Source organism: Citrus clementina, unplaced genomic scaffold, assembly GCF_000493195.1.
Source record: "Citrus clementina cultivar Clemenules unplaced genomic scaffold, Citrus_clementina_v1.0 scaffold_4, whole genome shotgun sequence".
Classification (NCBI taxonomy): domain Eukaryota; kingdom Viridiplantae; phylum Streptophyta; class Magnoliopsida; order Sapindales; family Rutaceae; genus Citrus; species Citrus x clementina.
Genome location: NW_006262274.1, coordinates 8,585,684 through 8,599,377, shown reverse-complemented (window position 1 = coordinate 8,599,377; position 13,694 = coordinate 8,585,684). Strand labels below are relative to the sequence as shown.

The 13,694-nt window shown below is 33.2% G+C and overlaps 2 protein-coding genes and 1 long non-coding RNA gene across 7 annotated transcripts; 2 read left to right on the top strand and 1 right to left on the bottom strand.

Annotated features, from left to right (window-relative positions):
* The first annotated feature begins 405 nt into the window (after positions 1 to 405).
* On the top strand, positions 406 to 1,665 carry LOC112099050. Its single transcript, XM_024186151.1, has 3 exons — positions 406 to 940; positions 1,093 to 1,529; positions 1,645 to 1,665. Exons 1-3 carry the CDS (start codon positions 406 to 408, stop codon positions 1,663 to 1,665), a joined length of 993 nt encoding a protein of 330 aa, XP_024041919.1.
* A 4,306-nt stretch (positions 1,666 to 5,971) lies between these two features.
* LOC18043813 (putative receptor-like protein kinase At3g47110) lies at positions 5,972 to 9,547 on the top strand. Its single transcript, XM_006436573.2, has 2 exons — positions 5,972 to 8,906; positions 9,017 to 9,547. The coding sequence occupies exons 1-2, from the start codon at positions 6,248 to 6,250 to the stop codon at positions 9,394 to 9,396; spliced, it is 3,039 nt and encodes a 1,012-aa protein (XP_006436636.1). The 5' UTR covers positions 5,972 to 6,247; the 3' UTR covers positions 9,397 to 9,547.
* Positions 9,548 to 10,331: 784 nt separating this feature from the next.
* LOC112099314 lies at positions 10,332 to 13,306 on the bottom strand. 5 transcript variants are annotated; one of them, XR_002906113.1, is made up of 3 exons: positions 12,632 to 13,306; positions 11,227 to 12,508; positions 10,332 to 10,558 (listed from the first exon to the last, which is right to left on the bottom strand). It is a non-coding gene; the product is annotated as an uncharacterized LOC112099314 (long non-coding RNA). The 5 variants fall into 5 exon arrangements; XR_002906114.1 differs by having other exon boundaries at positions 10,332 to 10,548; XR_002906115.1 differs by having other exon boundaries at positions 12,332 to 12,508.
* Positions 13,307 to 13,694: the final 388 nt, after the last annotated feature.

Here is a 13,694-nt window from a genome sequence, read left to right as displayed (position 1 = left end):
TATACTCTGTGTGTGTGTGTGTGTTTCTTTTTGTATTTTGTTTTGTTTTTTCTCTTTTGTTTTTGGGATTTTGTAACAAATAGCAACAATATGGTATTTTCCTTTTTTGAGAGGAAGTATATGCCACTTTTTAAATTAAGATTAGATTATATTTCCGCTAATGAGTCTTTTAATTGAGTGTGTGTGTGTGTGTGTGTCTATATATATATATATATATATATATATATATATATAGATCTAGAAGCCTTTAAAGAAGAACCTACCCCGAAAGCCAATAAAATCCATTGGGAATTAGCCCTTCCCACTGTCAAGTCTCCACCTGATTTGACCATAGACAACAGGCCTAGTGCATTAAATCAGTCTCAATATAATGCATCCTCTGTCTATGAGTGGAATATAGATGGAATGTCTGAGTATAACATCCTCGGATTGTTGCAACAGATGACTATGGCAGCCAATGCCTATAAAATCCAATCAGGAACTTCTGACAAAGCCATTGCAAAAATTCTCATTGCGGGTTTTACTGGTCAACTTAAAGGATGGTGGGATCATCTTCTCACTAAGCTGCAACAATTAGATATCCTTAATGCCATCCAAATTGACGAGAATGGAGCCCTCATTCTTGATGAGTTGCCTAACCCAATTCAGGATGCCGTAGATACCCTGATTCTAACCATTTCCCTCCATTTCATAGGTGATCCTTCCCACCTCAGAGACAAAAATGCTGAGTTACTACATAATTTGAGATGTAGAAAACTTAGTGAATTCCAAGATTACAAAACCACCTTCTTCACCAGACTCTTTTTTAGAGATGATGCAAATCATATAACCTGGAAAGAGAAGTTCTTAGCAGGATTGCCTACTCTTCTAGGTGAAAAGGTTAGGAATTCCATTAAAGCCCTTTATGATAACCGCATTCCCTATGATGAACTCACTTATGGTGAGTTAGTCAGTTGTATGCTCATCAGTCCATGCAACAGGATTTGAAATTACAGAAACGACTTAAATGGGAGCTTAGGAAATCTAAGCAAGAACTAGGCAGTTTCTGTAAACAATTCAATTATGACCCCTTTAAAACTTTCATTTCCAAAGATTGTAATGGTGAGTGTTCTTCCAAACCTCACAAGAGACACTACAAATCCAAAAGCTATAGAAAGCCATTCCAGAAATTTAGAGAATCTTCTTATAAGAAACCCCAGAGGCCTTACAAAAAGGCCAACTTCTCTAAGAAAAAGGAATTTAAACCTAAACACAAAGCCCCTTTCAACTACAAAGAAGCCATATGCCATAAATGTGGTATAAAAGGCCATACTGCAAAATATTACAGAATGAACAGAAAGCCCCAGGAGCTTGACCTTGATGAAGAAATCATTTCCAAAGTTGCCCCTCTTCTTGTAGAGTCCTCTGACTCTGAGTCTTCCATGTCGGGAGATAGTGACCCTCTTCAGGTCGATGAGCTTTTTGACTCAGATACCTCTGCATCTAGCAGTAGTGATTCTGAAACAGATTCTTATCTAAAGAAAATCAATGTTTTGACTAAAGATCAAGAAACTTTTCTTGAGCTCGTAAAGCATATTTCTGATCCAAATCTTCAAAATGAATATCTTGATAAGCTTTTGAAAACTCTGGATTTTAATAAAGCAGAAACTTCCAAAATTCCAATAGTTAAAAAGAGTTCTTATGATCTTACTGAAATTCTGGACAAAAAGAAAACAAAAAAGACAATCCCCAATATCCAAGATCTTCAGAAAGAAATCAAAGACATTAAATTTGAGATAATAAAGTTAAAAGAAAAGCAAAAGAATGATTCTCAAACCATCCAACTTCTTTTGCAAAAGCAATTGCAAGATAATTCAGATAATGAATCTAATTCTGAAAATGACGACAAAAATGATCAAAATTTAGAAAACATTGAGTCTGTACCTAATGATTTTCTATTTGTTTTAAAACAAATCACTACGAAAAAATATTTAATTAAAATTACCTTAATTTTTTCCAATGATTTTGCAATTGACGCCATTGCCCTTTTTGACATTGGTACCGATTATATATATATATATATATATATATATATATATATATATATATATATATGCGGCATGCCTTGTTCTTGAATTTAATCAAGCTTCCATTCACTTTCTCATGAGTATTTGCCATTGATTTTGAACTTGACGAGTTTCGTTTCCATAAAATGAAATTGATGGAGTAGTGAACAATGGAGTATAATGGAAATAAAATTATTTTTCATAGGAAAACGGAAACATCTAGCTACTATATAGACAACAAAGCAGATCAGATTTTAAAATAATGCAGTTGCCATTAGAACGGTCAAAATCAATTATATTTGAAGGTTATTTGCGTAATTAAAATGATTCACTAGGGTATACAAGTCACTTCGAATCTCATCCACACGGACTACATCATTACTTCGTAGGACATTTTTTTTCTTTTTGTAAATTTATCTGTTGTACAGGAGTAAAATTGTAAATCAATGTTAGTGTTGAGTCACGTGTTTTGGATATTTATTTCAATTATAAAATTCTACACTTAGAAAAACAATTCATACGTGGTAAGACATAACAACAAATTTATCATTTTTCAATTTAAATAAATATTAAAGGATGACTAAAGGAATGTTGATGCCTTTATTAAAAACTTAAAAAATTTATATAACTATTTCTTCAAATTATGTGTTTAGCTGTCTTTTTCTCTTATTTTTCCTATAATTATATATAGTAAATAGATATTTGCATGATCATGTTGAACACGATTCTTGAATATGAGATGCCACAAGGCTTTTGACCTTTTGTGTTTCTTGCCAATTAATTAGGCAAAACCTGTAAATTGTCTTTTGCTCTCTCTAATAAAAATCAGATTTTTTTATACAGAAAATTCATTGTGATTTTTGGGAATGCTCTTCTTCTATTAATTCTCCCCAAAATTTTAAATTTTATGCCATATGTGTCGATGTTCACTCTAGTTTTTTTTTACTCTTAACACAAATTTATCACTTTGATAGTAATTTATTTATTTTAGTTATATTTACTAGTCTTGTTTGTAACTTATAAAATCAATATGTTATTGGACACTTAAAATTGATTTTAAAGTTTTATGTTATATTTTTAAATTTTTACCCTTTTCACAATTCTAAAAAATAATTTACCATTATTATATTAATTAATTAATTAATTTTATCTTTTATTTACTATTTTTATGTACGATTTATAATATTTATGTTTGATTAGAGATGATATTGATCGGAAAATGAGTTAAACCTTCTTATTAAAACTCATCAAAACTCCCCTTATATTTTAAAACTCATTAAAAACTCCCATGTCAAAAAAATAAATCAACTTTTTAAAGATTTTTTCTCCTTTTATTATTTTAATGACTAATTCAATCTTCGACAATATCAATTACTAATGTCCCCACCTAAAATATATGAAAATAGAAAAAAAAAAGATTTTTTTAAATTACATTTCTCATAACTTACAATCAGACTTTTCAGTCTAAAAACAAATAACACAACAATAAGACCAAATGGGTCAATTGTAAATTTTATTTAATGTAAGTTATATTAAGAGTGGTACTATTGGCACCTGTCAATAATTCTCTCACAACTCCTTCTCTAGAAACACCCCATTTAATAATTGCAAAACTGACTTTCTCTGATAACACCAGCTTCAATTCCCATGATACCATTGTTCACTATGATTGAATAATAATAATAATAGTAGTAGTAGTAGAAATATCTATATAAAGAACAGAGGTCTAATAATTTGCCTCAATTTACATTTAAAATAAAAAAGTTAGTGAAGTTTGAGAAATAAGAAGACAATACAAGGAATTTTAGCAAAATATTCCATTTTTATATGCAAGAAATCGTATTTTTCAATAAAAAGAGGAGTGGTAAAACTTTAACATAATAATGAACCTTCATTTAGAAGCGAAAATGACAATATCTTTGTCATGAGAAGATTTCTTCTTCTACAAATCTCTTATTCTAGAATGCTTGAAACATAAAGGTTCCGCGGTTATTACAATTTAATTGCATGCATCAGCATCAATGAAACATCAAATACAGAAAAAACAAAAATAATATAGTACATGGCGATTTAGAGAGCTTCTAAAGAGAGAGAGGTGTTTGTAAATATTGAAAATTAACTCATCAAATTTGACTGAACTATTTACAATCTCGTCATGGACTAAAAATTAATAGTAAGATTATGTGAACATATATAATCAACTGTTTATTAGTTAAGCTTTTTCTCCATTATTTTGAATGGGTGCAGAGAACAATTGTTTTGTATCCAAATTCCAACCGGAATTGCGCAGGCTGCATGCAAGAGTTTCGTTAGATTTTTATTTGTCTTTTAATGTAATTTCCTGCATGGTTAAAATTGTAAAAACAACAACGAAGTTTTAATATGATTATTGAGGAGTGCCAATAGTGCTGCTCTATATTAAATATAACCTTGGTAAACCCTGAAAAAAATTAACAATATAACCTTGGTAAACCCTGAAAAAAATTAACAAATACCTTTTTAGTAAAATAGCTAATTTAAAAAAATATATTTCCACTCATTTTTGGCAATTTTTTTCCATCCCCTTCTATCATTATCGCTTTCTCTATCATTCACCGCCAAACTCCTTAACTACCTTGGATGAAAATTGTTTAATTTTTTTTAAGACAGGAGCTGGAGGCACGAAGACAGAGATTGGAAGGTTAATTCTTTTTTAATATAATTCAGAAAAGTTCGAAAATCAACTTCTAAGCTCAAAAGACTAATTTGTCCTCATCAACATATTGGTACTCTTGCTCAACACTTCATTATCTTCAATTTAATTAGATTTATGTTTTTGTCTAATAACTATCAATTGTATAATTTTTTAACATGAGGAGGGTTGTGATGGATTTTGATAAATAAGATAGGAGTTTTACTCATTTTCCCTAATTTTGATTTATAAATTTGATCAATAATGTAAAACATCCATACAATATCATACAAAAATCTATAATAATTACTTCTCTCTCGTGTATTACTTACGCATGCCGAGTAACGCAATTGGCGCATTTTTAGATTTTCATCATCAAATATGATTGATTAGGTAATTTTGGATTTGTATACAAGGCAATGTTTGGTAAAAATAGAATGACATTGTAGTGAAGATGATTAATCTTTTAAACAAAAGGATTTCAGGAGTTTTGCAAATAAATATGAAACATTATGAGATATTCGTCATCAAAATGTCATTGTTTGCTCTAGTGAATATTTTAAGGAAGTTGATTTTAAACGCTCTTGTTTTCAAATACACGTGAATTGGAAGTTTAGAGAAGTGGCCGCACCAAGCATTAATCAACTAGAAGTGTGGAACTTTCAAAGACAAAGCATACAATATGTTTGAGTGCGTTTTTTCAATTCTCCCACGGCGTACCAAATATGGAAAGCCGCCTGTCTCATTATATCCATTCTTTAACTTAAAGCTGATGGCCGACAAAATTGACTTTGACTTCAAAAATACACGCCATAGCTGATAAGAGGCTTTGGGCTCATGGGAGTAGTAAGCTTTGTTTTTGCTTGCTCTCATTTAATCAACTGCAATTACGAACCATTTGATTTCCAGTGGAAGTTTCGACAAAGCCGTAATTGAAGAAAAAGTAATTTAACTGTTGGTTGTTCTATTCACATTCCAAGAAAGAGTTTTTCGTAATAAATAATTTAAAACATTTGATTTGTGTCATGTGGCCTTTGATACAGTAGGAAGAATATGCTCGGTCTCATTACTAGTTTATTCTCTAGTTAGGATAAATCATGAATGCGTTGCTAGTCACATAATTTAAAATGGTGTCCACTAAATATTAAATGACAACGGAAAATCCACAGAACCCAAGAATATGTTTTCTGATTTTTTTTTTTTAAAACGAATTCTACCATTTTCAACTTTTCTTATCTAGAAGACTAGAATAATTGACTCGCTGCTACTACTGGTCATCATGCAAGTCCCGTCATTGTCGTTGAATTAAAAATAAACGGGTGGGCGCCGATTAAAAGTGTCCTGGAGCAGTTTGTTTTGGGTCGAAGTGATAGAACACAGATCCCCTCATATTCAGAGGCTTCCGTCACTGTCAGAAATGCCCCAAAAAACATGCCTAACAAATCATTTTTCTAATTTAAAACAATTGCTGTGAACTTGAAACAATCATATCCCATTTACCAGATAACGTTAGGCTTTTCTGAAACTCAACATGCTTAATTCCATTTCCATTTTTCGCTGCCTTGCTACTATCAGTCTCGGCTTGTTGATTCATTCTCATCAAAGCTTTTGTGCCGATACAAACGAGACAGATCGTCTTGCATTGCTAGCTATAAAGTCACAGCTTCAAGATCCACTAGGAGTTACAAGTTCATGGAATAATTCTATGAACTTGTGCCAATGGACAGGGGTCACTTGCGGTCAACGGCATCAAAGGGTAACCAGGTTAGATCTGGGAAACCAAAGCATACGAGGTACCCTATCTCCTTATGTTGGGAATCTCAGCTTCCTCAGGTACATCAACATTGCAAGCAACGGCTTCAATGGCGAAATCCCCCACCAAATTGGCCGTCTGATCTCGCTTGAAAGGCTGATACTGTCCAACAATTCTTTTTCGGGTGCAATACCTGCCAACTTGTCCAGTTGCTCTAACCTTATCGAACTTTCTGCCGACTCCAACAACCTCGTCGGAGAAATTCCTGCAGATATCGGCAGCTTGTTCAAGCTTGAAAGACTGTCCATTTTCCAGAATCATATAACAGGACAGCTCCCAGCTTCCATTGGGAATCTTTCATCTCTTCGGGTAATTGATGTTCGGGAGAATAGATTGTGGGGGAGAATTGACAGCCTAGGCCAACTAAAAAGCTTAACTCTTCTCAGCGTAGCTTTTAATCAATTCTCTGGTATGATTCCTCCTTCAATTTTTAATATCTCTTCTCTTGAGGTGATTTCCCTTTCGGAAAATAGATTTACAGGTAGTTTACCAGTTGACACGGGTGTCAATCTTCCAAGCCTTAGAGAGCTTAGAACTAATGCAAACAATTTCACTGGATTTATCCCAGTTTCGTTGTCCAATGCTTCGAGTCTTGAAATGATTGAATTTTCCAAAAATCAATTCAGTGGGGGAGTCTCAGTTGATTTTAGTAGGCTCAAGAATCTGTATTGGCTAAATTTGGGGATTAATAATCTGGGAACCGGGGCAGCCAATGAACTTGATTTTATAAACCTTCTAACAAACTGTAGCAAATTGGAAAGGCTTTACTTTAACAGGAATAGATTTGAAGGAGAGCTGCCACACTCTGTAGCAAACCTCTCATCAACAATAAAGCAAATAGCGATGGGCAGAAACCGAATATCCGGCACCATACCTCCAGAGATAAGAAATCTTGCCAGTCTAAATTGGTTGACAATCGATACAAACCAATTAACTGGCACTATTCCTCCTGAAATTGGTGAGCTTACAAACTTGCAACAACTGGACTTGGATAGAAACTTTTTGCAGGGTAGCATTCCCTCATCTCTAGGTAATTTGACGCTGCTAACGTATTTGAAACTGGGACTCAACAACTTGGAAGGCAATATACCCTCCTCCCTAGGAAATTGCACTAATTTGTTGGGGTTGAACATCTCCCACAATAAGCTCATTGGCACGTTGCCTCGACAAATTCTTAGGATAACTACTCTTTCACTTTACTTGGAGCTGGGTAATAATCTTCTGAACGGCTCTCTTCCTCCAGAAGTGGGTAACTTGAAGAATCTCATGCGCTTGGATTTATCTGGAAATAAATTTTCTGGTGAGATTCCTGCTACTCTAAGTGCTTGTGCAAATTTAGAGTACCTTAATATTTCGGGCAATGCCTTTAGTGGAAGCATTCCTCTTTTGTTGGATTCCTTGCAAAGCATCAAAGAGCTAGATTTCTCAAGCAATAATTTAAATGGCCAAATTCCGGAGTATCTTGAGAATCTATCCTTTTTGGAATTCTTGAATCTTTCATACAATCATTTTGAGGGAGAGGTACCAATGAAAGGAGTTTTCAACAATAAAACGAGATTTTCAATTGCCGGAAATGGAAAACTTTGTGGGGGTTTAGATGAATTGCGTTTGCCATCTTGCCAATCTAAAGGATCCCTAACTACTCTTCTCAAAGTGGTGATTCCTGTGATAGTCTCATGTTTAATCTTATCAGTAGGTTTTACTCTTATTTATGTTTGGAGGAGGAGATCTGCACGTAAAGCTTCTAATACGTTGCCGATAGAACAACAATTTCTAGTGGATTCTTATGCAGAGCTGAGCAAGGCAACTGATAACTTCTCATCAGCAAACAAGATTGGTGAAGGAGGCTCTGGGATTGTTTACAAGGGATTTTTGGGCGAAAATGGAACAGAAGTTGCAGTAAAGGTGATTAATCTTAAGCAGAAAGGGGCTTCTAAGAGTTTTGTGGCTGAATGTAAAGCATTAAGAAATATTCGCCATCGAAATCTCATCAAAATCATCACAATTTGCTCTGGCAGAGATTTCAAAGGGGCTGATTTCAAGGCTATTGTTTATGAGTATATGCAAAATGGAAGCCTAGAGGAGTGGCTGCATCATAGCAATGATCAACTTGAAGTTTGCAGTTTAAGTGTCATTCAAAGACTAAACATAGCCATTGATGTTGCTTCAGCAATAGAATATCTTCACCATTATTGTGAACCATCCATTGTTCACGGAGATCTTAAACCAAGCAATGTTTTGCTTGATCAAGACCTAGTTGCCCATGTGAGTGACTTTGGGCTAGCAAAATTTCTATCAAATCACAATCCTGACACCATTGTGGAAACTCGATCAATCTCAATTGGGATAAAAGGCACAGTTGGCTATGTTGCTCCAGGTAATTCTTTCATGTTTGATACATTTGATATTTATATGTCATTGTTTTATACATTTATTAAATATTAACAATAATATGGCAAATAATACGATGAATCAATATGTTTGTAGAGTATGGCATGGGCAGGGAAGCATCCATGAAAGGAGATGTTTACAGTTTTGGAATTCTATTACTAGAGTTGTTTACAAGAAAGCGACCAACCGATGCCATGTTTAATGAAGGACTTACTCTCCATGATTTAGCCGAGAATTCTTTACCAGAAAAAGTGACACAGATTGTTGATCCTTCACTTCTGTTGGAGGTAATGGCGAACAATTCTTGGAGTACTACGTGGGGAGATGGAAGGGCCAGAGCAGAGGATTGTTTTAGGACTGTAATTAGAGTTGGTGTTCACTGCTCGATGGAATCTCCAACTGAGCGGATGGAGATGAGAGACGCTGTTGCTAAGTTATGCCATGCAAGGGAGACTTTTCTTGGCAGGTGGTTTTGATTTAGTATTGATGTTACCTGCCTAATTATTAGTATAGTCTTATGAGTTTATGCATAGATTTTCTGTGTATCATAGCCAATTAGTCCCATACCATAGCCAATTTTCCCTATGTTTCATTAATCATATATGGAGTTTGGAATCAATTTGTCAATTAGTTCTTCATACATTCCAGAGTACCATGAAATAGAAGATCCTGGCTACCAATCATTATAACTAAGAATGTTCAGAAATTTACATTAAAAGGATCTGTGATACTTGTAACTACAACAAAATTGGTCAAAACCATCATCTTAAACACTGACATTAACAGGGGTATACTTTTTGTCAGTGTATATATTTTTAATGATGGTTATTTTTGAAAATAGTCATTATCTATAATAACCCTATATGTTTTGATGATGGTTATTTCATATAACCATCATTAAACATGCATTTAATGATAAAATGTGTATTTTTAATAATAATTACTTCATTTCAAAAAAAAAATAATAATAATTACTTGAATAATTGTCATTAGATATGTTATTTTAATGATAATTTATTGTAAGAACGATCATTAAATATATATACATTATTTAATAACGGTTATTAAAATAATCGCATGTCATTTCAATGATGCTTTATCGTAAAACCGTCATTAAATATATTAAATATATATCTTTAATGATGGTTACATTTAATAACAGATTATTATAAGATCCATCATTAAATATTGAAACAACATTTGATGATGAATTTTAAAAAAAAACCGTCATCTTTGTTACTAAAGACTACATTTAATGACAGTTCTTTTGAAATCACTGTCATCTTTGCTATTGATTATTAAAAAAAATAAATATGACAAATTTAAGACCATTTCAAACCCCTATTTTAATTCTAATTTCCTATTAAATTCTTTAGAATTTTTTTTTTCACAAATATTTCATATACAAAAAGATACAAACGTTTCATATACAAAATGGTAGCTCTACAAAAGTTTCTAACGATCATTAAACTTCAACAAACTACCAGTTAACTTTAACATCAAAATTCTCAGTACTCTTTAATTCCTGCTAATGAATCCACTGGAAACCGACAAGATTGGCATGTGTGAGTACATCTAATTTCTCATCAAGTCTTCAATTGCAAACGAATCTCACCACTGTCACCAATCTACGTCATTCTTACAAAAAATAAAGAGAAATTAAGATAAATTCATTTATTATAAGTCATAAAAATTAAAACATTTTTAGTGACTTTAAGTTGTAAAACAAGACTTTAAGGTACCAAATCACTATTAGTTAATAGACTTACCCTCAAATTTATCAACCATGTGTTCAGATAATAAATGACAACACATTTGCCAAAATAGAGACAATAAACAAGCATTAACTACATCATCCATAAGATACCCAGTACCTAGTACCTATCCATTATACACTCGAAAATAAAAAAATGAGACCTAAAGTTTAGAATCCTCTTAACTAAAGAATTAACAGGGTGCTTGGATATTACCTTGCAAAAATTGTACCTACTTATTACCAAAGAGGGGAAAAAAGATTAAGTATAGACATACGAGAAAGAACTAAAGAAGGTTCAAAACAATGTCCAAAACTATTTAGTTGCACTGTCAGCAGCAAAATTTCAGTGAAATAGCACCAAAAATTTCTAAGTGCAAAACAGCAGTAAAACATCCTTGGACACATCCAGGTGCTTTGTTTCTGCATAAACAGCAGTAAAAACAGCACTTGGAAGTTTCCAGGTGCTGTTTTTGCAGCATAACAGCACCTAAACAGGACCTGGGCACTTCTAGGTGCTGTGTTTCTGCATAAACAGCAGTAAAAATAGTACCTCGAAACTTTCAGGTGCTGTTTTTGCTGCATAACAGCAGCTAAACAGTCCAGGTGCTGTGTTCTGCATAAACAGCAATAAAACAGCCTCTTGTGCTGTTGCACAGCAGCATAATACTGCAATTTAAACTGAAAAAACATAAGTGAGGAAGGGTTAAGCAGCCAAAAGTAAATCCATCTACATAAGTGCACAAACAAAATGAACAAATCACTTCCAAAAGCTTCAATAACTTTTTTATTTTAAATGGAGGAAGGGTTAAAGTGCATAAAGACAATCTCTTTGCTTTACTTACTTGAACTAGTGAAATCAGCCCATTGATAAAATTTTTGCTCTACTTGTTCAGCACAATAAATATATATAATTGAATTAATCTTATGGGAATTTCATCAAACATCATATGTAAGTGAATGCATTATTCCAATTCCAAACATAATCGAACTCTAAATCCATGAGATAAAGTCCAAAACACATAAACCTCACAGCTACCCAAACGATTAACCTCCGGCTACTGCAAACATAGTTGTCAAATCATCCACATCAGACAAAGAGTCTAAATCTAAACCATGCAAGCCAAATAGAAGAAAGAAAAAGTTAGAGCCAATGCATGAGTGTCTTGTGGAGTAGACAGAGAAAGTGAAGTAAAAAAATTTGAAACCAAAACATGAATAATCAGCAACACAGAGAGAAATGGTGGGAAATGCCATCAATAAGTTTCTTTGATAGCAGCATCAAAGATTAAATCAAGAATTTGCATATCTCATAAAAAACCTCAACAAGATACTGCATTTCTGTAATAGATAAAATATGCAGAAAATGATGCAACTGCAAATGCACCTAAATATTTATGAAAACTTACTAAAAGTTATCAGAACAAAGAACAATAACTAACTACTTAATTTCCATAGCAGACCCCCAATTTCCTACTTATGTTGAACAACGAAGAAAGAAGTCTGAAGCCAAGCAAGTTGAACAAAATTTGGATATTCCCATAAAAAATAGAGTATTTTCCCTGATGGAACTTTCAAACCTTCTCATAACTCTTTCTAACTAAACTACCAATAAATACAAAAATAAACGCCATTATCTACCAAAGATAACCATTTACCATCTGTCTCCAAAGTTCACGGACAGAATGGATGCCCAAAAATATATTGTTGCTGTCAGATCTCTAATAAAGATGAGTTTCTTCCCTCTATATGTTCAGTGGGATGGACTCAGCTTAGAAGACAGACGCCAATATCCTCCCCAATTTCAATGGAAAATGTATCATAGGTTTCAAAGCCTACAAAGAATGAATCAACTTAGTACAAAACAGCAGCCAGATCAATTATACAGCTTCCACACAATAAACTTGAGCAGTTAAGCTAAGAGTACATTACAATATAAAACAAGAAAGAAATCTTACTTCTCCTTTGTCGAACAAATGGTACTCATCATCAGTTACCGTCTTACCGATCAAAAGACAGGAGTACTATTATTTCCCTCATCTTCAAGTCCCCCTAATTCAACTTCCTCCCCAACATTTTGACCGAAAAATTCATACTGTAATGCATCAAACATCATGATAATCTGTCCGATTGAGTTACAAGATAGCCGATATACAAATTTGAAACTACAATTAAACTGTCCCATTCATGATTCATGCACCATTTAAAATTGTTATAAAACGTATGTAAATTTGAATTACATAGTGCGGCTGACCGTGAACGAACACCGAGACAGCTCGGCAGAAATAACAGCAGCTGTTTTGCGAAATTGAATCGGCTCAGGAATGGCAGAGACTGACAGTAGCTAAAGCCTGGAGGATGGAACAAAGAAGCAAATCGGCTCAAGGACGACAAGACGCAGCGCCGGCGCACCTGAACGGATTTGACAGCGGCGGCGGCGTGGGCGTTTGATAGCTTAGCCAGGGTTAGGGCTGGTGTGTGTGACTGTGTGTGAGTGAGTGCGTAGTTGTGATTGTGATTTGTGAAGATTGAAGAAGAAGAGAAGTTGCGTGCTCGTCGACAGCTGGTGATTGTGAAGATTGAAGAAGAAGAGCAGAATTTACTGTGTGTGACTGGTTAGGGATTGCACGTTTTTTTTGTTCTTTTAATCGGTTTTTTTTTTAATTTGTGTTAAGCAAAACATGAAATTAATTAAATTGTGAAAATTAACTATTTAGGAATAATTATTTAATTATATTTAATTATATTATTATTAGATAAAATATAATATGGTGTGAAAATAACTCTATTTTAATATATTTATTTATTAATAAATAATAATATCATATTTACAAGTTTATTTTTTTATTTAAATAAATATTTTTTTCATAAGTTTTTGTGAATTTAAAAATATAAATATATATCCAAGTGGATTTTTAAAATTTTTATCCAATCTAATATATCAATCCACAGAATAAATTTTTATGAGTTGGATTTTTTCAAATTAGATAAATTAAACAAATTAGATTGGATTATGAATGT

Coding starts and splice junctions, on each gene's coding strand:
- LOC112099050 (XM_024186151.1), top strand. CDS start 406: ATGTCTGAGTATAACATCCTCGGATTGTTGCAACAGATGACTATGGCA. Junction 941..1,092: donor CTATGATGAACTCACTTATG/GTGAGTTAGTCA, acceptor TCATTTCCAAAG/ATTGTAATGGTGAGTGTTCT. Junction 1,530..1,644: donor CTTATCTAAAGAAAATCAAT/GTTTTGACTAAA, acceptor TTAATAAAGCAG/AAACTTCCAAAATTCCAATA.
- LOC18043813 (XM_006436573.2), top strand. CDS start 6,248: ATGCTTAATTCCATTTCCATTTTTCGCTGCCTTGCTACTATCAGTCTC. Junction 8,907..9,016: donor AGTTGGCTATGTTGCTCCAG/GTAATTCTTTCA, acceptor ATATGTTTGTAG/AGTATGGCATGGGCAGGGAA.